This window comes from Aspergillus udagawae (assembly GCF_001078395.1).
Source record: "Aspergillus udagawae IFM 46973 DNA, scaffold_7, whole genome shotgun sequence".
NCBI lineage: Eukaryota > Fungi > Ascomycota > Eurotiomycetes > Eurotiales > Aspergillaceae > Aspergillus > Aspergillus udagawae.
This window is the reverse complement of record NW_025091270.1, coordinates 1,862,310-1,882,462: the sequence shown is the minus strand read 5'-3', so window position 1 is coordinate 1,882,462 and position 20,153 is coordinate 1,862,310. Positions and strand designations below refer to the sequence as shown.

Below are 20,153 nucleotides of genomic sequence, written 5' to 3'. Positions count from 1 at the left end.
TTTACTGGGACATGCTTAGTTGTTGCAAGAAACGAGTATGTGCGTTGGGTCTAAGTGGTTTGGTGAGACCATCTGCAACCATGTCCTTAGTCGGAATTTGATGGATTAGGATAACGCCTTGTTCCACCATGTCGCGTGTATAATGAAAGCAAATGTTAATATGCTTGGAGTGTTTAGTGCTAATAATTGCAGTAATTAGGTTAATCGCGCCCTTGTTGTCTATATGAAATGGGATACTGGAGTCAGACGTGTCTACAAGGTCTATACCTGTTAGTACTTGGTGAATCCACCAAGCTTCGTGTGAGATTGCGGAAGCTGTGATATATTCGCTTCGTTGGAGCTTAGAGCAATGCATGTTTGTTTCTTAGATTGCCAGGAGATAGGGGCGCCAGCTAACAGGAATATATATCTGCTAAAAGATTGTCGATGATTAGTGTGAGGTCCACCCTAGTCGGAGTTGGTATACGCAAGTGGCATGGATAAGTTGCTGGTGCCTTTGAGGTACTTGAGCACGTGCATGAGAGCTGTCTAGCATTTCTTTGTGGGTGATGCATTGTGCTCAGCTAATAGGGATGCCGCGCGCGGCAGATATCTGGTTGGGTCTTTGTTGTAAGATATGAAAGACTCCCAGTACCGCACTGGTACTCTTTGATATTAATATTGGGATCCAGTTTGTCATTAATGACGGTGCTGACATCCAACGGAGTTTTGGTTGGATGGGCATTGGTCATCCTAAAAGAAGAGAGAAGATTGTTAACGTTTCGATGTTGAGAAAGAAATATACCATTGTTCTTCACACTCACATTAGTGCCGAGATAATGCTTGATGGAGCCTAAGTCTTTTCTATCAAACTTGGTTTTGAGCTTATTAAGTATGGATTGAGCAATCTCACGGCTCTCCGTAATAATTTTGAAGTTGTTGACATAGGTCGCGAGGTACAAATGTGGAATAGAATGGTGAATGTATAAGCCTGGGTTGTATAGTGAAACATAAAGTCCAATCTCTTTTGGTACAATCCAATGGACAAGCATCCATCGCTTCACACTTTCGCCCGTTTCACGTGCATGTTACAAAGTGGACTAACAGGTCTAGAAGGTTTTTGAGGAGATCATGGCCTTCATAACTCATCCTAACTAGAACAAAAAGAGCTCTCGTTATCTCTCTAAGATCTGAGCTATGCTAAATCACTAAATTGTTTAGTATTGATTGTTAATTCCTTCTACCCACGTGGTTTATGGCTTCTTGGACTGTGCAAGAGCTTTTTATGGAATATATCTGGTGGCACTATCAGCTTCTTTTCCTGCTTTGATTTTGAGTTCTAGCATAAAACTCGTGGTTCTCCTAAGTTGGGTATGCTGTGCTATCTAGAGCCCCATTGTAGTTCCCATAATCTCTGGCAGGGCCCTTTGACAATGTTGGAGGCTGTTATAAGCCCTTGTTTCCATGATTGACCCACCCCCGGACCCCTCTGTCCCAAGGCCCGCTTGTTGTGGGGATGATTGCGGGGAAGTTCTGCCCCGTACAGGGCCTGATACTACAAAACAGGGGAATCCCGCCCAGAGGTTCATGTTCGTGCTGTCAATCATCCTATTGTACCGCCTGCCATCAACCGAAAGCTATCCCTGCCATGCCCTCCCTCCACTCCGCCTCTGCGGGCCAACACGGCGAAGCTGCCCACTGCGATCTTTTGCCAGGCACTGATGTACTGCGAGACACTTCGGGCGACGCCCCCGAAAAGGGACCGGTGTAAGACCCTAGGTTGTGTTGTCGATGCGGCAGGCTGATTATACAGGCTTGTTCCACGCCCTTCCAACGATCCGAATGATCCTTTGACATGGTCGAGAACATGGAAATGTAAACCCATCCTCTTTCCAAAGGTGTCCTTTCCGCGCACTCGCTAACAAAACTCGACGTAGACTTGATCGTCGGGTCCCAATTCCTCTACCTCTTCGTGTCTGTCGAGTCTGCCTTATCAATGGGGCCAATGTTCCCTTTTTTCGCAGAGGAATTCGGCCTCGATGACACCCAACTCAGCCTCTTGACCGGCACTTGCGTTTTGGCGCTCGGATTCGCCAACTTCATCATTGTTCCTTGCTCGAATATCTTCGGCCGCCGTGTGACGAGCATTTCGCTCTGTCTGCTCGGTGCAGCAACCTGTATATGGCAGGCGCTCGCCACCTCTTATTCGAGCATGCTGGCTGCGCGTGCAATCAACGGCATAGCTACTGCAACGAGCGAGACAATCCTGGTCCAAGTCGTGTCTGATGTGTTCTTCCTCCATGATCGCGGTCTCTGGACTGGAGTTTACTTCATGGGCTATTTCCTGGGGTTATTCATCGGGCCGATTATCGCCGGCAATATTGCGCAAAGGTACCCTGCCGTCGCTGACCCACTGTTGAAAAGCATCTTCCCGAGTTGACCAGGCTGCCTCTCCAGATTCGGCTGGCGTAGCTTCTTCTGGCTCTCCCTCGCCATGACTGGGGTCAATCTCATCATGCTCACCGTCTTCGTCCCGGAGACAAAGTACTCCCGCTCCTCCCCACCCCAAGTCTCATCTTCCAACGATCCCAAGTCGGAGTCGATACAGCTCGAACACATTGACCCCGACCCCATGATGGTGGGCAGGGGCCGCCCCTCAAAGGCCAAGTTCAGACTATGGCAAAGCCCCGATCCCAACTGGAAGCAGTTCCTCGTCCGCGACACATTCTCGTGTATCACACTCTTCTTCTTCCCCATCATCCTCTGGGCGGGGCTCAACGTTGCCGGCCCCGCAAATGTCCTCCTCTACTGGAACCTCACCGAGTCTGCCATCCTCAGCGCGCCCCCAAACAACTTCAGCCCCTCGGCCGTGGGCTACTCCAACTTTGCCTTTGTCGTCGGCGGCAGCCTCGGCCTCCTCACCGCGGGCCCCTTCTCCGACTGGATCGCGATGCGCGCGACGACCGCGAACAACGGCATCCGCGAAGCTGAGATGCGCCTCCCGGCGCTGATCCCCTACTTCGTCACCTCAGTCATCGGCATCGTGGTCGGCGGCGTGGGCTACACGCGCGAGTGGGACTGGCCCGTTCTGATTGTCGTCGGGTATGGATTTACGGGCCTCTGCGTGACGGCGGTGCCCACGATTGCGGTGGCCTACGCGGTCGACTGCTACAGGTCGATCGCCGGGGAGATCATGGTCGTGGCGACTGTGATCAAGAATAGCTGTGGGTTTGCGATGAGCTATTGGGTCTTCCCGCTGGCGGCGAGGACGGGCTGGTTGACGCCGGCGATGGTGCAGTTGGCGTTGACGGCTGGGCCGATGGTCCTGGGGCTGCCGATGTATTTTTTTGGAAAGAGGTTGAGGGCGAGGACGCGGAATGCTAAAGTGCACTTCTATGGTGAGTGAGGATGGTCTGCACTACTATTTAAGGGTATGAACCTACAATCAGCTCAGTATTCGGTGAGCTCTAGGATCATATAGCATACTCTGTAGCCATAGCCAGATCAGAGGAACCAACCGTCCTCGTACGGTCAAATGTATGCATGTCTTATGTACTGGACGGTAGTACAAGTTGAAGAGTTACTATAGATGATTTACGTCAATCAATGTATGTTCCCATTCTGACACAGGTGACTGTGCATTGAACAGACTTTCTTTGAGGTCAGTTGCTGTTGACCTAAGCGAGTCTACTCTGAGCTAATGTCCCTGCCCCAGTTCAAATTGCTTGTCAACACCTTCTTGGGCCGACTGTAATGCTCATTAACTGCACGGTGGGACATCAGGGTGGGACCGTTTCCGACTGGTTCCGGGAATCCGGGCGACTCGAAGAAACGTTCTTCCTGGACCGTCTGCCCTCTGCCCCCGCAAAACCCCCGCAAAATCCCCTCGTCATCGCGGGTGAGGCACATTTCCCCGGATTTCCCAACTATTACCCTCATATTTCGATCCAGGACCCATGGCTAGTACCCCTTTGAGCCGCAGGCGGCAGCGTCTCTGCCCCTGGTGCTCTCGATCGTTCACCAAAGACGAGCACCTGGCAAGGCATGTTCGGACGCATACCCGGGAAAAGCCGTTCAGCTGTTCCTTGTGCCAGAAAACGTTCAGTCGCAAGTTGGTTACACTGATTCTCGTTATCCTCTGTTGCTCCAGCTAACGGCCTAGCGATTCTCTGTTACGACATGCAAGACGCCACCAGCCGGATGCTATCCGCCCCCCTCCGGGCACCGAGCTGGAAAGGACTTCGCTCGATGCCGCGAGTACTAACGCGTCTACTACTAACCGGGCCGTCTGTGTTGCGCAGGGATCTACTGGGGTCCTGCCGGGGGGGGAGCAGCCACCGACTGATGCAGTGTCACTTCTAACCCCGCTTGCTGTTCATGACAACAGCGCGACGGTTGGGCCGTTGGCGACGGATGATTTTACACGACCTGGATCGGCTGGCTGGTTTCCAACTGGAATACGCTCAGCGCAGGGTCCCGGCCCTGCCAGCGCCACGACTGACCACGGCCAGGGCATCGACCTTGACCTGTCCTCTCACGCGCCGGAATGGTTCGCCGGCAATGACTTTGATCTAGACGCCTTCAACACGACCATCATGTCGACAGCGTACTTCTACCCGCAGAGTAGCGTCCTGCCCAATCACGAGGAATCCGTGAGCTCCGATCTGCGACAGTCTGAGGACGACCTGCCGCCGATCCCCGTCGAGGACCTCATCCAGCAGAATTGGTTCATCCTCATTCAGGGCTCTTGCTCTGGCTCGATTACCCCTGATACAGCGCGAGACCAGAGTTATGTCGATGAGGAGTACCGAGAACACCTTGCCACGAAGCTTCAGCATCACCTCCCCATATTGCCCCTCCCATCCACGGACTTTCTGGTAGGAGCATCCGCCGATTTGCACTTTCAATGTATTAACTTTCATGAAGAACCTCTGTGTACAAATGTACTTTACTCGATTTCATCCAGTCTTTCCCATTCTACATGCTCCAAGCTTTCGTCCGTCCTCCAACCGCTCCCTCCTGCTGCTGTCGATATGCTCCATCGGCAGTCTATTCTTGAGCTCCCCCACCGCCGCTTCTCATGGAATAAAAATATTCGAGACTTTGAACAAGTCCATTCTTTCAAGTGTATGGCGCCGTCCGACTCGGGAGTACCCTTACTGATGGTCGAACAGTGGGAGCGATGTATCTCAGCTGGAGGATACGAGGCACTCACCATGATCCAAGCAGCTCTCCTCGGCCAAACATTTGGCATGTTGTCAAGGGTAGCACACAGGTTCCCGTTCCGCAGGAAGAGAGTGTGAGACTAACAGATTCCACTAGAGAAGGAAGGACTTGTTGACGGCACAGACCTTCCACGGCACGGTAATTGCGGTAAGTTCAGTTAGCCAAGATTTGTACATATGTCGTACTCACCATGGCTAGTGGGCGAGACGGTTCAACATGTTCCAGGCTGGCTCTGCTTCCAAGCACCTCAACCAGGATCTCCTTGCGTGTGAGCCCGAGAAGGCCTGGAAAACATGGATCCACGCTGAAGAACGCAATCGGTAAGATCTAGTCCATGGCAGTTTCCTCCCCTATTTTCACTTTTTACGTTCACTGTCATTTCTCTCCCTCACTGACACATGTTTTACGAGTAAAGTATCGCCGCTGGCCTCTACATCCATGACATCGAGCTCGCAGAGCTCTCACTCTCAGATCCTTTCCTGGGACGCGGCCTCTCCAAGCTGCCGCCAATCTCAGACGAAACCCTCTGGGCCGCCCCCACTGCCGAAGCCTGGGCCACGGCTCTAACGGGGCCTCTATCCAACCTCACCAACGGCAGCACGTATTCGCCGCTAGAGGCCCCGGCTCATATACCCAGTGCCCCGGGAAACCCGAACAACAGGCTCTACGCGTATTTGGAACTCCAGCGGATTGCAGTCAGCATTATCCAAGGTCGGAGCTCAGGGGATTTCTCCCAAAGGCAGCATCATCGTCAGCAGCAACACCAACAACAACAACAACAACACACAACCTCCCTCATTACCTTCTACAACACATACATCCTCACCCCGCACCGCCGAAAACCCCCACCAGCCGACCCCTACCTCCTCCCAGCCCTCTGGCACTCCCTCTTCATCTCACTGTCCACCGACCTCAACCGCCTCGAGCTCGTGATCGGCCGCGAAGGCCACCACGAAGCACAGCGCCACACAGACTACGCGCGCGCCTGGGCCCGTTCCCCGGACGGCCTCCGATCTGCGCTGCACGCCTCGATGATCCTGCACGAGCTCGAGGCCGCAAGCCTCGCCGCCGAATTGCCCATTCACGCCCCGCGCATCCTCTTCCGCGCGGCGATTGCTTGGTTCTGCTACACGAAGTACGGAGCGCCGGGTAGCGGCGCTGCCCATGCCAACGCCAATTCAGATGCCAATGTGCAGGGGACAGGATCGTCGTCACCGTCCACAATACCCGCCCTCCACCAGCAATTCGGGCAATTCCCCGAATTCCGCATCCTGCCCGTTGCGCCCCCGCAGGTGCTGTACGAGGTCACAGGCCTCCGCAGCTTCCGGCCGAACACGCCGGAGACGGGCACGTTCCGGCGCTTCGTCGATGTCCTGCAGCGCGTCGGGCACTGGGGGATTTCGCGGAACTATGCATACCTCTTGAGCTTGCTGTTTCCGGAAGGGGGTGGAGGAGGTGGGGGTGGTAGGGGCATGGGGTAAATTGTTGTATCAGTACTCCCATAATCCGTTCTTCTTCTAGAAAACTCTGGTGAAAATGTACGCTATTACGGTTCATTTACCACAGGGGCGTTGAGCGGTTGTTTTATCATCTATGGAATATAGCCACACGAATAACGATCTATCGACCCGCCATCCTTTTCTATGACTTCACTCCAAAACAAATCCTGGTCAAACCCCCCCACCCCCATCTACAAACTCTCATACCTCACCCGATTCACTAATGTCCCCACCCGCTCAACCCTCACCTTAATCTCATCCCCATCCCGCAGAACAACCCGCGGTTCCTTAAAGTACCCAATCCCTGCCGGGGTTCCCGTGAGGAAGATGGTCCCTGCCTCGAGCGTGGTTCCCTGCGACAGGTACGCGATCTGTTTCCGGATGCTGAAGATCATATCCTTTGTGTGGCCGTCTTGCACGGTTGCGTCGTTGTGGATTGCTTGGATGCGGAGGGTTTGCGGGTCAGTGATTACCGTGCTGGAGACGAGGACGGGGCCTAGATCAATTAATTAGGTCAGGTGATATTGCTTTTTCTTCCTCTTTTTCTTCTTTTCTTCTTCTTTGGTTTGGGGGTGGAGGGTGCGTAACGGAGCAAGCATAGCTAGCTAGCACACCAAACAGGGGAAAAGAAGTCTCACCAATGGGACAACTCCCATCCAACCCCTTCGAAAACGACCACTGCGCCGTGAGCAGCTGCAACGTGCGCGCAGAGACATCATTCGACGCCGTATACCCCAGGACATAATCCAGCGCATCCTCCTCCGAAATATCGCGCCCGCTCTTCCCGATAACAAAGCACAGCTCGGCCTCGTAGTCGCTCGTTCCGTCCTGCGCGCATTTAGGGATGTTGATGGCGGCCGGGTATGGGTCGCTCAGGGCTGTGCGCGGCTTGGTGAAGAGGATGGGCGCCGCCGGGAGGGGTAGGTTCGCTTCTTGTGCGTGGTCCGTGTAGTTTAGGCCTAGGCATCGGATGTAGGTGCATTGGTATGGGGTTACGGGGGAGAGGAGCTGGGATTGGGTGGTCAGTCGTGGTTTTGTGGCTTCCTCTGCTTTGGCCCGATGGGGAGGGAAGGGAAAGGGAGAATGTGCAGAGCCGCTCAGGCTGGGGCTGCGCGGCAAGGATGGACGAGACGAACCTGTCTAGCATGCATGACATGCTCCGTCACGCGCCCGTCAAAGATCGTGCCGTCAATGAGGTACGCCGCGACCTTCTCGCCACGGAGACTGGCTTCACCGACGTCTGCAGTGGTATCGACCAGCTGTCCGAGATGGACTTTGCCGTCTTCCTCGGCGACGAAGCGGATCAAGTGCGTCCAGGAAGGCATGGTGAGGGCGGCGCAAGCGACGTCTAGTGGAAGAAGAAAGAAGAAGAGGTATAGAAGTGGCTTGGACTTGAAGCGGCGATGCTGCTACTTCAGGGATTAAAACAGGCGGGGCGCCTCTGTACCTCGGAGTAGCTAGGGCTTTCTTGCGGCGGGCGGGGTGTGGGGAACTGTGGTGGTTTCGTCCCGCTGCCCACGCCCTTCTCAGGGTTACTACTAACTAGTCTTGCGTCCCGCCGTGCTTTCGCCACAGCGAATGTGGGCTACTCTGCTGCTGGCCTCTATTGTTTATCCGTGCATCTTAATATTGAACCCCCAGTTTACTTACTCATTCGGGCATGTATGTGAAAGATACGATACTACTCAACTTTGACCACAGGCAGTCTCCAGAGTCTACAGTACGGGAGTTGATCACAAGGTACAAAGAGGCGATCTTCTAGATAAACATTGCATTACCAAAGATAAAGCATCAAATCATCACTGCAAAAACCAAGCCGGGACCTCCGGCCCCCAAACAGCCAACGACTCATGGCCCGCAGGCCCATACCCAATGGGAGTCTGGTCATTCACCAGATCACCATCTGCATAGTGCTCAATCATATTCCCCGTCGTGTCCCACCAGTAATCGAAGATCTGCGAGCCGAGAATATGCCGCCCCACGCCCCAAACAGAGGTATACCCTTTCTTCGCGAGCCACTCGTGGCCGAGCTTCTGTGTGTCAAAGTCGTGCACCTCGAAGGAACAGTGGTGGACGTGCGTTGTCGCGTTGGAACTGATGAAGAACGTGTGGTGGTCGACGAGCTCCGGGCCCCGGTCAATGTGCGCAAAGAGCGCCACTTGCTTCTTCTCTCCATTGTCTTGGTCGACGTGGAGGAAGTCGCTCGGGGCGAGGTTGAAGGTCTTGGTGTAAAAGTCTACCATGGCGGGAAACTCGGCGGTGCAGACGCCGTAGTGACCCAGCTGCGTTCAGTCAGCGTCGCGAGGGATTGCAGTTGAGAGTGTCAGGATGAAGGGAAAGAATGAACCTTGTGCACCGCCGCAGGGCCGACGTTGAACCGCTGGAACTTCCGCACCCGTGGCTTCTCGACCTCGTAGTTGTAGATGATCTTCTCCGGGTATGACCCTGGGTCTGCTGGAGATGCTCCGTACATCAGATTGACTGGGAAACCGGACGGATCCGTCAACGTGAGAAGATATCCCCCGCCCGGCGCGTCTGTGAGCTGCTGGATCTGGCCTGCCGTTGGCAATTTCGCCGCCCTAATCACCTCTAAGTTAGGAAACACCACCGACCATCAATTTATCCCAAGAGAATACTCACTTCTCGAGTTCCTGGTAGGATTCGACTTCGTATGTCCCTCCGAGAAAGGCCTTGGGCCCCTGCTGTGCGTAGTAGACATAGGCGTCTGGTCCGTAACCGCGAAACCAGGTTTTGGTGTCGGTTCGGTGGGCGACCGCCATGCCAAAGTCTAGTGCGAAAATTAGCTGCACGCCTGCATTATGGTGTGAGAAGTGGGCGATGTTTGATACCTTGCAGGAACACAGCTATCTCATCGAGATCTGGATGTTGATATCGCATGTGCGCGAGCTTCACCAGGCGGATTTGCTGGTCAGTCTTGATCCCGCATCGCTGTCTCCACGCCTCGAGACTCTCCTGCTCGGGGCCCAGGGCGACGACGTCTGGTACGGACGCTCCGTGATTTGCTTTGATGGTAGGGGGCTCGTGTGCCTGGACTGTGTGAGCACCTGCAGTTTTCCCTTTCATTTCTTGGGTTTCGCTTGTACCATGATAGTGACGACTCTTTCTGCTGAAGGTGTTGAGATTGCGATTGTGTAACGAAGTGAGAATGAGATCCCTGTACTTGATTTAATCCATTAAATCCATTTAATCCATCCCCTTCCACGGGCTCGCTGGTGGTCTGTCCCACACGTCCCGCCATGTGAAGCAGCCGGGGCGGGGAAGCGGATGTAGAAAGGACTCTTCCCCACAGAACGTTGCGAAGATCCGGAATCTCGGGGCTGGCATCACTGTCGTTGCTCCGGGTCTGTGGCAGACGCAGGGGAAGCCAACTAAGGAGCGAGGCTATAATTCTCGTTTTCTTTCTCCGTCTCCCTCCCTCCTTCCCCCAGCATCTTAGATCGGCCGTCTGCCACTTTGCTCCTTTTATTGCTCTATGGACTAACCAGCCATGGCGGAGTCGATCGACTACGAAACGACAGACGTAGTCATCTGTGGCTGTGGCCCGACAGGCGCGCTGCTCTCCGCATATCTGAGCCGCATGTCGGTGGCCCATATTGTTCTGGAGAAAGAGACTGCCATCACGACCGACCCGCGCGGGATCGCACTGGATGAGGATGGGATTCGCCTTCTCCAGGGGGTTGGACTTTATGACAAGATCTACACCGAAATCGGCACCTGTACGTATCCGATTGCGGTCTTTCGCAGCCAGTCAACTTTTCTGACTTGACGATAGGCATGGGGCAGTTCCAGTTTATAGGCGGGACGCAAAGGTCGCTGCGGCAGAAGCCCTTTTTGCAGATGGATTACTCTACGGTTGGTCTTCCTGAACTAGTACTATGCATTTGAGGACTCCAAACTCACTCTCCTGCGTGATAACCAGACCGAGGGCGGCACCGGGCACGTTGGGTTTATATGCCACAAGCAGCCCGTCCTGGAGAAACACCTGCGCGAGGCAATGCATGCCCCCGGGGTCTCTGCGTTGCGATCTGGCTGCTTGGTATCGCATCTTTCAGAGGACAGGGACTGGACGTACTGCCACTATCTTGACAGCCAGGGGAACACGCACGCGATCCGGTCGCGGTTCTTCGTCGGCGCAGATGGGAAAACTGGGTACACGCGCAAGATGTACCTGGAGCCGCAGGGGGTTCAGATGGAGGCTGCAAACCAGTGAGTGGGAGACAAGCCAAAGAAAGCCCAGTCCAGCACATCCTAACCAGTGACGAAAATAAACAGCGCCTTCTATGACGAGACCTGGGTAGCGCTCAACTGGGAGATCACTCTCCCAACGCCGCAGAGCCACCCGGACTTCCCGCTCTGGTCCAAGGGATACACACCCGAGCAAGTCTATGATACCTTCTTCCCTGCCGACTTCCGATTCCTGTGCAATCCGGATCGTCCGGCGGTCTGTGGGCGGTTTGGCCTGCCCCGAGATCGCCTGTGGCGCTTTGAGTTTGTGGTGCATGCAGATGAGGATGGGGAGCGCATGGCTGAGAAGGATATGATCATGAAGGTCGTGTTCCCGTATATCACCCATCCAGGGAGTCTGTACGGGTGAGTGCTTCTTTTTTTTTTTTTTCCTTCCTGTTCCTCAGCCTTCTTTATTAAGCCCGTTGACATCGACACTTTTTCTAGACTCACGCAAGACGTTCAATTCCCAGAAGACTGCATTCGCGTCCTCAGATCGCGTCCGTTCCGTTTCTCCGCCCGCAGCTGCAATCGCTGGGCACAAGGCCGCGTTGTCCTGTGCGGCGATGCTGCACACGTCTTCCCTCCATGTAAGTCACCAAACTCTCCCTCGCCTGTTCCACTGCATCAGGATCGGCGATATCCCATACACTGTTCCCACTCAAGGCAATTGACAACTGACTCTCTTCCAGTCGGCGGCCAGGGCATCGCATCCGGCTTCCGCGACGCCGCCTCCCTCGCCTGGCGACTCGCACTCCTATGCCGGAACCATAACCACAACCACAACCACAAGGACAGCCCGCACTCCGCAGCAGGCGCTGATGCTCCCCGACACGCCGCGGTCCTCCGAGGCTGGTACCTCGAGCGCAAGCAACAACTCGAGCGCTCCCTCGCGTCCACAATCCAAAACGGCCGCTTCGTCACGGAGAGCAACCCGCTCGCCATCCTCCTCCGCTCCGTCCTCCTCTTCATCCAGCGCCTGGTCCCCGCATGGCGCAGGGGGCTGCGTCTTGGCCGGCGACAGGGCGGGATGGTCCGGTACGCGCATGAGGAGGGGATGCCCTTCCTTCCGGAGTTTGGGGGTGGTGTGTGTCTTCCGCAGGGGTATTGTAGGGCTATCCCTGGGATTCGTGGCGGTGCCGCTATAACTACTAGTAGTACTAGTACTAGTAGTGGTAACGGCAGTACTGGCAAGCTGCAGCGCTCCGAAGAAATCGAGGACTGCGAGGAGAGGGGGGGAATCCGCTTTACGGATGATGTCATTTTCGGCTCCTCCTCCTCCACCACCACCACAACCGCTGCTAGCCAACCGCGGCTCTTCCGGCTGCTCGTGTACCTGCGGAGCCTGGACGACCTCCCCGCCGCGCACCGGGACATCGGAGACATCGACCAACTGTCACGCGGGGAGATCCACGCGGCGGACGTCGTCTTCCTCGTTGAACGCGCGGGCGCGAGCGCGGGCAATGCACACTCGGCTGCTGTTCCTGAGAGTGACATGCAGAGTGCTTTATCGGCGACGTACTGGCAAATCGCAACTGGCCCCGAATTCGCCGCCTCGCCGCTGTGCGCGAACCGCCCCGCACCGCGCTTCTACGACCCGTACTACATGGGCAAGGTGCTGGGCGGGAAGCGGTATGTGGTTGTGCGGCCGGACCGGTTTGTCTTTGCTGCGGTTGATAGTAGAGGCGAGTTGCAGAGGGCGCTTGGGGCTGCGGCGGATTATTTGCAGGGGCTATCTTGAGATCGGCGGGGCGTTGATGGTTGTAGGGAGTTAGTCAGTGACTACCCTTAGACTACGTGTTGGGTTGGGTTTTTGGTTCGACGTACGAGGTTCGGATGATTTATTTGTTTTGTTAGTTTGGCAAGACTTGGTTGGATGTTCTCTGTGCATAGCAGGTTGGAAAGAAAAGATAAGGCAGGGGGAAATGGCCAGTCTGATTGAAACTGTACATAGAATAGCAATGCAAGCCCGCGCAGTCCGTCTAGTTAGGGTATAAACGCTTGATACTCTCCTCCTCGTCTTCTTCCTTGAACCTGTGATAGATCCCACTTGTCCCATGTAGTCCCTGACTAGTCTGTGCTTTAGTTTCTGTGATCCTTGTCAACACGGTTCGTAGCAAGACTTAAGTCCACCAATAAGCTTATTATGCGAATGAACAGCAATGTTGGTCACACGTGGAGGCTTTGCGTTCTTTACCAAGGTCCAAGCTTGCCATGATCAGTTGGTATTCATTGTTAGGTACGATGGATCTACGTAAAGGCCAGTTTGCTATAACATGATTGTCTTTGAGGGTTTGGGTTTACACCATAGTCTGGGTGAATGTCATTCTTTGGCTGGCCTAATTTGTTATCACTATTTACCATAGTATCCTTCATGTATGCGCTAGTCTAGCTGGTTCAATGTAGGTGGGAATGGAATTCAACGTAAATATATATCTAGGCGGAGATACCCATGGCGGCATCGGTAATTAATTAACTGGTCAGTATGTTTGGGAAAAGTGGTCTCCGCCAATCGAATGGTTACATTGAATGCTTTCCATGATTTAATCCATTGTTTATGTAGACGATGGACGTAATTCACCTAATGGTGCTTTGGTCGTCTTCCTCAAAGAATAAGCCAGGCCTTAGTCTACAAATTCACTGACAAATAATTAAAGCATGCAGGTATTCAAGAACTGGTCGCTTAGCTCAGTTGGTTAGAGCGTGGTGCTAATAACGCCAAGGTCGCGAGTTCGACCCTCGTAGTGACCATTTTTTGCCCTTTTCTTTTTTGACCTGTCTCCGGAAACCATCAGGGATTTTTAACATATTCAAAATGCTGGCTACAATTGCAGGAGAAGAACAACTATGTCTATAATATCTATTCAACTATGCATGTGCTTCTGTACAGCAGAGATATATCACCAATGCATGCAGGGTCGTACAGCATGTCTTTGCAATTCGTCTAAGCGCCATTTGACGAGTATGGAGGAAATTGTATTAAGGAGCATATTATCTGCAGGTAGGCTATGACTCTATACGGGTATAAACACAGTTCCGTAAAATGCTGATATACTGAGGTGACAAAGAATCAAATGATAGCAGCAAGCGGTGATGTCATCAAGCCGCCACGCGTGCATGTATTGTATGTCCCGCAGGAGGGTGCAGTTTTCTCCGACCCGAGACGAGTCTGGTAGGGTAGTAGCGACGATAATTGTTCATAGGTTTTGTTCCATCAGGTTCCCCGGAAGAGGAAGCCATCCGGACAAGATTTTCTGACCGATGACGATGCGCCATAGCTTTCACAGCGGCGTTGATCGTGCTCCGGATGATGGAGGATGGGCTCTCGCTGGGGCTTTGAGTGATCATGCCCGCACTGTCATCCTCATCATCCTCGAAGCGGAGTGAAGTCATGCTCTTGCGGATATTGCTGTGTGCTTCTTCCATGGAGCGCCGGAGGAGACTGTTGTGTGCGACGCATCGGCGTAGATCGGGGTTCTTGGTTAATGTCTCTTTTCTGAGTTTGTTGCGCGAGATGATGGCGATGCGACATGGGAGTATGGAGATGCTCTGCCTGGCAATAGGAGGAATGCGAGGGTTCAAGGCACGAGAGGAATGGCGGAGTAGGATGGTGGCAGTTGGTAAGCTCTCGAGGGGCCTGGACATTTCGACCGGTTGGCAACAGTGTAAGGCCTTGTTAAGCGTGGACGAGAGATCTCATTCGCCCTTGATCCTCAGGGACCAGGGGTTACTTATACCTCAGTCTCAGGGGCTGCGGCAGAGTTTGAAGCTATACAGCTCGTAGAGTCTATCCGATGAAGATATTGATCGCCTCGGCCGCGATCTTCGGCCGAAGCGGCCAAGGATATTAAGGTGTGGAACCGATCTTGGCCCGAGAGGACCCAAGGCTCATAGTCGGTTAGCAAACTCTATCTATAGTATGCAGCATCGGTGCTGTCCGGGTGGCGTGTAGATGGTGTCATAGGTTGGACTTACCCAGGCATGTGGACTCCAGGAAGGTCTTCAGCAGTGACTAGGCGATCCCTGCAGCTTATCATTCGCTGTTTCTGTCCGGAATTCTGCAATCGCCGACGTAGCTGTGGGCATTGGGGAGTTCGTTGCGGATCGCCGATACACTACCAGGTTTAATCTGTTGTTCGAGATCTGTCATCGGAAGATGTCGCTTCGCACAGTCCGATTGTGTATTTCATGGGTCTGTTCGGCGGATGCTTTAAATCTCCTTGTCACATGGAAGTTGAGGTAACCACCTGCCCAAAATGAAAGAGCTTGCGGTACAATTGAGGCCATCTATCATTGTCCAGGTTATTACTAACATTATAGAATTATCATAACAGTAGATTATGTACTGGTCAGTGTCATGCATCCGATATCCCTGGTATCCCAGCCATGCTCACACTAGCGCCAACAAGACCAAGCTCATCAGCAATGTCATCGCCGGTCTCGATCTTTGCGAGCCATTTTTCTTGTCATCAGCTGAAGTCGTTTTCGATGTCACATTCTTCTCGCCCATTGCACTCCCCACCCACGCATTCCAGTTGTTGTATCCGTGATTCTTCCCACAGTCGGTAGTGATGGCCTGGCCCTTCATCTGGGCAATCAGCTCGCCAGACCGTGACACGGTCACCACAACTCCCCCTGTGTTCCCATCGATGGGCACACTCCCATGATACAGCCCTTTCTCCCCACTGGGGGTATCCGCCCAGCTCCCCGTCTTGTTGGCCCCGCCAACACTCACGGTCACGTCGGCCGCCGACTCCAGCAACGCCGAGTAGAAGATCCTGTCCTGCATGATGGTTCTCGGGCTGGTCGTGTTCGTCCCCTCAGCAGCCAGCTGGCCCGGCGTGGTCTTCCCACTCAAACACGCAGAGCCCGGATTGAGCCGGTACCACGAGACCACCCCCTCCTTGTCAAAACTTGCATTTTTCCCGCTCTTATACAAATCAATGACGTACGGCAGAAACTCCCGCCAGCCATCGTGCGGCATCCCATCGGCATAGTTGAAGGGGGCATCGCCCACAGCGAAAATCCCTAGGTCGTCCTCGTGCATGGGCCCGACGTAGTGCGACTCGCCGTAGTCGTTCCAGGTGATGATCTCCACGTACTCGGGCGCCAGCTGGAGCACCTGCTGCCACCGGTCGAACCAGAGATCGTCCCCGCGCCAGGCCCAGTTCTTGTTGAATATGGGCAGGTTGGTGTAGAACCACGGCGAGACGGGCATGATGTAGGGCCGGCCGTCCAGCGCCGCGATGTACTCCTCGTCCAGCGTGGTGTTCATATCGTGCGCGCCGGCCGGCCACGCATCCCAGCTCATCAGGCCGTCGATGACGGGGCTGCTGGATGCCGCCTCAATCCCCAGTGAGGACCACTCGGGGACGAAGAAGAACTCCGACTGAGCGTTGTGCCTGACATCCTTCCAGACGTCGGCGCTCTGGCCGCCCTCGAAGGTCGAGACGAGCGGCTTGTCGTCGTGGTGCTTGTAGTATGCGCTGCCAGTGACGTAGTTGTCGATTACGTGGACGATCTCGTCGGCGGGCCACTGGGGTGCCTGGCCCATGTCGAAGGAGAGGAACATCTTGAAGTTGTGCTGGTGGGCGACGGTGAAGGCGTCGTCGAGGATGAGCTCGTAGTTTTGCAAGCCGTAGCCGAGGTTCAGGGCGAAGGCGTCAATGTGCGCGGCCTGCGCGGCGGAGATGTCGTTGGTCCATGTTTCTTGCGTGAAGTTGATGGCGTTGGCTACCTGGTCAATGTTAGGATCATTCAAGATAGGAGGAATGTTGTTGTTGTTACCATGAAATGAGCGAATACGGCTTTCGCCTGTACATGGCTGGTGGCAGCTAACAGCCCAAATAGCGTCCACAACTCCATAGTGTTGACATATGCTTCGCCCTCCTGCCTACTGTACTACGATCAGGACTATCAGAAGTTTAAGAAGAAAAGAAAACGGACATGCTGATCGTCCTGGTCACGATACGGTAGAAATCTCAGATGTGATCTACACAGATCCTCGATCAATCGATCGCCCAGCACCAATTGGACACCAACATGGCATTTCAAGTTCGATATTGTACTTATATCACATGGCGGTCAAACATTCCACGCAGCTCAAGTCTGAGAAACTTAAGGTCCTTCGAATGGCCATCGAGATGCCCCATAAACTACTGCAGATGATCTTTAGCAGCAGCAACAGACGGTCAGGCTGGCGGTATATAACTTTGACATGTTCTGCTCCATTCGTCAAAAGAGAATCGCCATCAAAATAATCAGAGTTTGCTAGTCGCAGATCCGGCAGATACTTGCATAAAGTTGGCCATTGATGCTGTCGAAATGGTATCCCATCTATCATATGCAATACTTCACCCGCCCTTGCTTCTACCATTTTGGATCCATGCAACAATGACAAGAATAGTGGAAAGAGGCAGAAATCTTGCGAACAAGCCGAATCTTCATCTGAATAATGACTTGGAGACCTCACTCGAAAGAATTTATGATAAGTGAACAACTATGCACTGAACGTCATCATGAAATAGTTCCCCATTCTAGCCGTGTTTTCCCAGTCTCTGATGCCGAGCCGTGGTTCGGAGAACATGTCAATTGCCCTACAACGGGTGGAGACAAAATCGCCGGTTCGGTTTAAACGTGATTGGCTCGTCTACGGCAATTCAGACGTCTAGACTACATTCTCTGATGAAGGTGGGTCTTCGCTTACATTCATATCGACCGACTGTTCTGGACTACCCTTGCGGATTTGTTTACCGCCAGTTCGTCATGGTGTCCAAGACCTGCTAGTACGGCAGACCTGGGTCATTGACAAACGAGGAGCAGCAAGCGAATGAGCTTATGAAACTTGTCTAGGAGACAGAGACGTAGTTCGGATTGACGAGTATCACGCAAGGGGTCTCGACTATGCGCCAAGCTCGGTGTACATGCGCCATTACAAACCGGGGACACATATCTGCAGCGCAACACCTATCGAATGCACTTTTGCCATTGAATTCAATAGTCATTATCGCCGATAAACGCCGCACTGCTGTAATCAACACACCGCATGAGTCTTTCCCGTTCTCCCTTGAAGCGAGTGCTTCTCGCCCGGGTAAACCGGATGATCGGGTTTTTCAGCTAGTGAATGAACCCGATGGCGAGCAGCGTGTCTATAGTATCCGTCAGCTTGTAAAACTCGGTAGGTCAGTAGCAGCACATACTGGATATACTGCTCGATCATCGACCGATCCATCTCCTCCAGACTCTTCATCGCCATCTTCATATCCTCAACCAGCACATCACACCGATCCATACTAAAGTCCTCCCGGAGCACGATCCGCATCATCTTGAGGTGGTTGCTATGCGGCGCCATCGTGTACGCGGGTATCACCCACCCGCGCTGGCGGAGGACATGAGCAAGCGCATATTCATCCCATAGGCGGTTTTCATCGGGTGGAAGCCGGTACGCGACGAGCGGGAGGCCGTCGCCCGCGCCGTCGCTCATGATGATGAAGCCGAGTTTCTGGAGCTCTGTGGAGAGATGGTCTGCGGTACGGGTTAGGTTCTGCATGACGGAGCGGTAGCCGTGCCGGCCGAGCCGGATGAGCTGGTAGTACTGTCCGATGATGTTGGAGGCACCCTTGGAGAAGTTGAGGGTGAAGGTCGCCTGTTCGGTGCCGAGGTAGTTGACGTTGAAGATGAGCTCTTTGGGGAGGTACTCAGATGAGCGCCAGAAGACCCAGCCAACGCCTGGGTAGACCTAAGGAATGTTAGGGACGCTTAAAGGACATGGGCTTGGCACTTACCAGACCATACTTGTGGCCGGAGACATTGACAGACACGACCTTTGGCAGTCGAAAGTCCCATTCTAGGGAGGGATTCACGAATGGCGCGACGAACCCGCCGCTGGCAGCGTCTACGTGGATCGGACAATCGATCTTCTTCCGGATCAACAGGTCGTTGATGGCTTTGACGTCCTCATACTGGCCCGTGTACGTCGTCCCCAAGATCGCACAAATACCAATGGTATTCTCATCCACCAGATTGACTGCTTCTTGGGGGTCAATCACGTACCGCTTCTCGGAGCAGTAGACATATTTCTCCTCAACGTCGAAATACCGCGCCGCTTTCTCCCAGCAGACCTGCACCGCGCTATTCATCACGATATTCGGGCGCGTGCAGTCCTTGCCCTCGTCCTTGCGGCGGTTCTGCCAGCGCTTCTTCATCGCCAGCGTGGCTAGCATGATACCCTCCGAGGATCCGACGGTCGATGTGCCGATAGCGTCTTGGGTGTCTGGACTGTCGGCGGTGGGGGCGTGTAGCAGGTCCGCGATCATGTTGATGCAGCGGTTCTGGATGTTGGCTGTTTGCGGGTATTGTTCGTAGTCGATGAAGTTTTTGCTCATCGCGTCGGTCATGAGATTCTGGGCTTCATCTTCCTGTATGCTGTCAGCAACAGGAAAGCACTTTATTTTTGGGCGTAAGGTGATTACCATGTAGGTGGTGACGAAGCTCGCCAGACTAGACTCCATCAGCATGACATAACCTTCGCACGGAGGACCCGACGACCTACTTCAGTAATGGATTCCCGTCAAGGCTCAATTCATCCTTGATTAACCGATACGCAACGCTCGCTGGCATTTCGCTCTCTGTCATTTCATGGTGCGGCAGATCTTGCGCTGCGAAGTGGGTGCCATAGACATAGTCGGTCACTTCGGCTTTTCTGGGACGGTGGCTTTTGGGGCGTTTCTGAACTCGACTGATGTGTACCATTTTGTTCGATTGCGTTGAGATTGCAGATTATTAACTGGGCTATGTTCTACAGTCTAGTACTCGTGAGGTTTGCTACCTTTTTATGATGTAGATTGGTGCCGGGTGCGATGACCTCACCACTATGGCCATCGGTCATAGACATGCAAGTAGTACCAAATGTGCTGATTCTGATTTTGTCATAGAATGTCAGATATGGTGACTGTCGCTTGCAGCATGTATTCCTGCAACTGTCTCGATCCGCTGCTTCGTATCTAAGGTGAGGATTGGAGGGCGTATTTAAAGGTTGATGATTTCATCCACTCCAGTATTGTGGATGTATTCACTTTACTTTCTCTACTAGATATTTACTCACACAAGGATAGTCGACCAGGGAAGTTATTGAAGAATAAAAAGAGGGATAACGTAAACAGTAATTGTGGACAAGAAAAGACATTACTATGATTGAGTGATTGG

At 53.5% G+C, this 20,153-nt stretch overlaps 6 protein-coding genes and 1 non-coding gene across 7 annotated transcripts; 3 read left to right on the top strand and 4 right to left on the bottom strand.

Moving 5' to 3' along the window:
* Positions 1 to 1,627: 1,627 nt before the first annotated feature.
* Positions 1,628 to 6,686, top strand: Aud_009312 (uncharacterized protein; the record flags this gene model as incomplete). The annotated part of the gene is made up of 10 exons (XM_043294168.1): positions 1,628 to 1,746; positions 1,793 to 1,854; positions 1,917 to 2,370; positions 2,437 to 3,377; positions 3,695 to 3,877; positions 3,931 to 4,090; positions 4,142 to 5,243; positions 5,302 to 5,352; positions 5,404 to 5,525; positions 5,621 to 6,686. 10 exons carry the CDS (start codon positions 1,628 to 1,630, stop codon positions 6,684 to 6,686), a joined length of 4,260 nt encoding a protein of 1,419 aa, XP_043150103.1.
* A 209-nt stretch (positions 6,687 to 6,895) lies between these two features.
* Positions 6,896 to 8,029, bottom strand: Aud_009311 (fumarylacetoacetate hydrolase family protein; the record flags this gene model as incomplete). The annotated part of the gene is made up of 3 exons (XM_043294167.1): positions 6,896 to 7,200; positions 7,343 to 7,712; positions 7,841 to 8,029. The coding sequence occupies 3 exons, from the start codon at positions 8,027 to 8,029 to the stop codon at positions 6,896 to 6,898; spliced, it is 864 nt and encodes a 287-aa protein (XP_043150102.1).
* A 474-nt stretch (positions 8,030 to 8,503) lies between these two features.
* Positions 8,504 to 9,788, bottom strand: Aud_009310 (2,4,5-trihydroxytoluene oxygenase; the record flags this gene model as incomplete). Its single annotated transcript, XM_043294166.1, has 4 exons — positions 8,504 to 8,986; positions 9,052 to 9,283; positions 9,345 to 9,492; positions 9,554 to 9,788. 4 exons carry the CDS (start codon positions 9,786 to 9,788, stop codon positions 8,504 to 8,506), a joined length of 1,098 nt encoding a protein of 365 aa, XP_043150101.1.
* A 424-nt stretch (positions 9,789 to 10,212) lies between these two features.
* On the top strand, positions 10,213 to 12,690 carry Aud_009309 (uncharacterized protein; the record flags this gene model as incomplete). The annotated part of the gene is given in 6 exon segments (XM_043294165.1): positions 10,213 to 10,441; positions 10,498 to 10,577; positions 10,597 to 10,931; positions 10,998 to 11,315; positions 11,397 to 11,539; positions 11,642 to 12,690. 6 exon segments carry the CDS (start codon positions 10,213 to 10,215, stop codon positions 12,688 to 12,690), a joined length of 2,154 nt encoding a protein of 717 aa, XP_043150100.1.
* Positions 12,691 to 13,626: 936 nt separating this feature from the next.
* Aud_009308 lies at positions 13,627 to 13,700 on the top strand. Its single transcript has one exon. It is a non-coding gene; the product is annotated as a tRNA-Ile (tRNA).
* A 348-nt stretch (positions 13,701 to 14,048) lies between these two features.
* Aud_009307 (uncharacterized protein) lies at positions 14,049 to 14,594 on the bottom strand (the record flags this gene model as incomplete). Its single annotated transcript, XM_043294164.1, has 1 exon — positions 14,049 to 14,594. The coding sequence occupies one exon, from the start codon at positions 14,592 to 14,594 to the stop codon at positions 14,049 to 14,051; it is 546 nt and encodes a 181-aa protein (XP_043150099.1).
* A 745-nt stretch (positions 14,595 to 15,339) lies between these two features.
* Positions 15,340 to 19,700, bottom strand: Aud_009306 (uncharacterized protein; the record flags this gene model as incomplete). The annotated part of the gene is made up of 7 exons (XM_043294163.1): positions 15,340 to 16,686; positions 16,737 to 16,850; positions 17,992 to 18,097; positions 18,149 to 18,687; positions 18,734 to 19,366; positions 19,421 to 19,448; positions 19,501 to 19,700. The coding sequence occupies 7 exons, from the start codon at positions 19,698 to 19,700 to the stop codon at positions 15,340 to 15,342; spliced, it is 2,967 nt and encodes a 988-aa protein (XP_043150098.1).
* Positions 19,701 to 20,153: the final 453 nt, after the last annotated feature.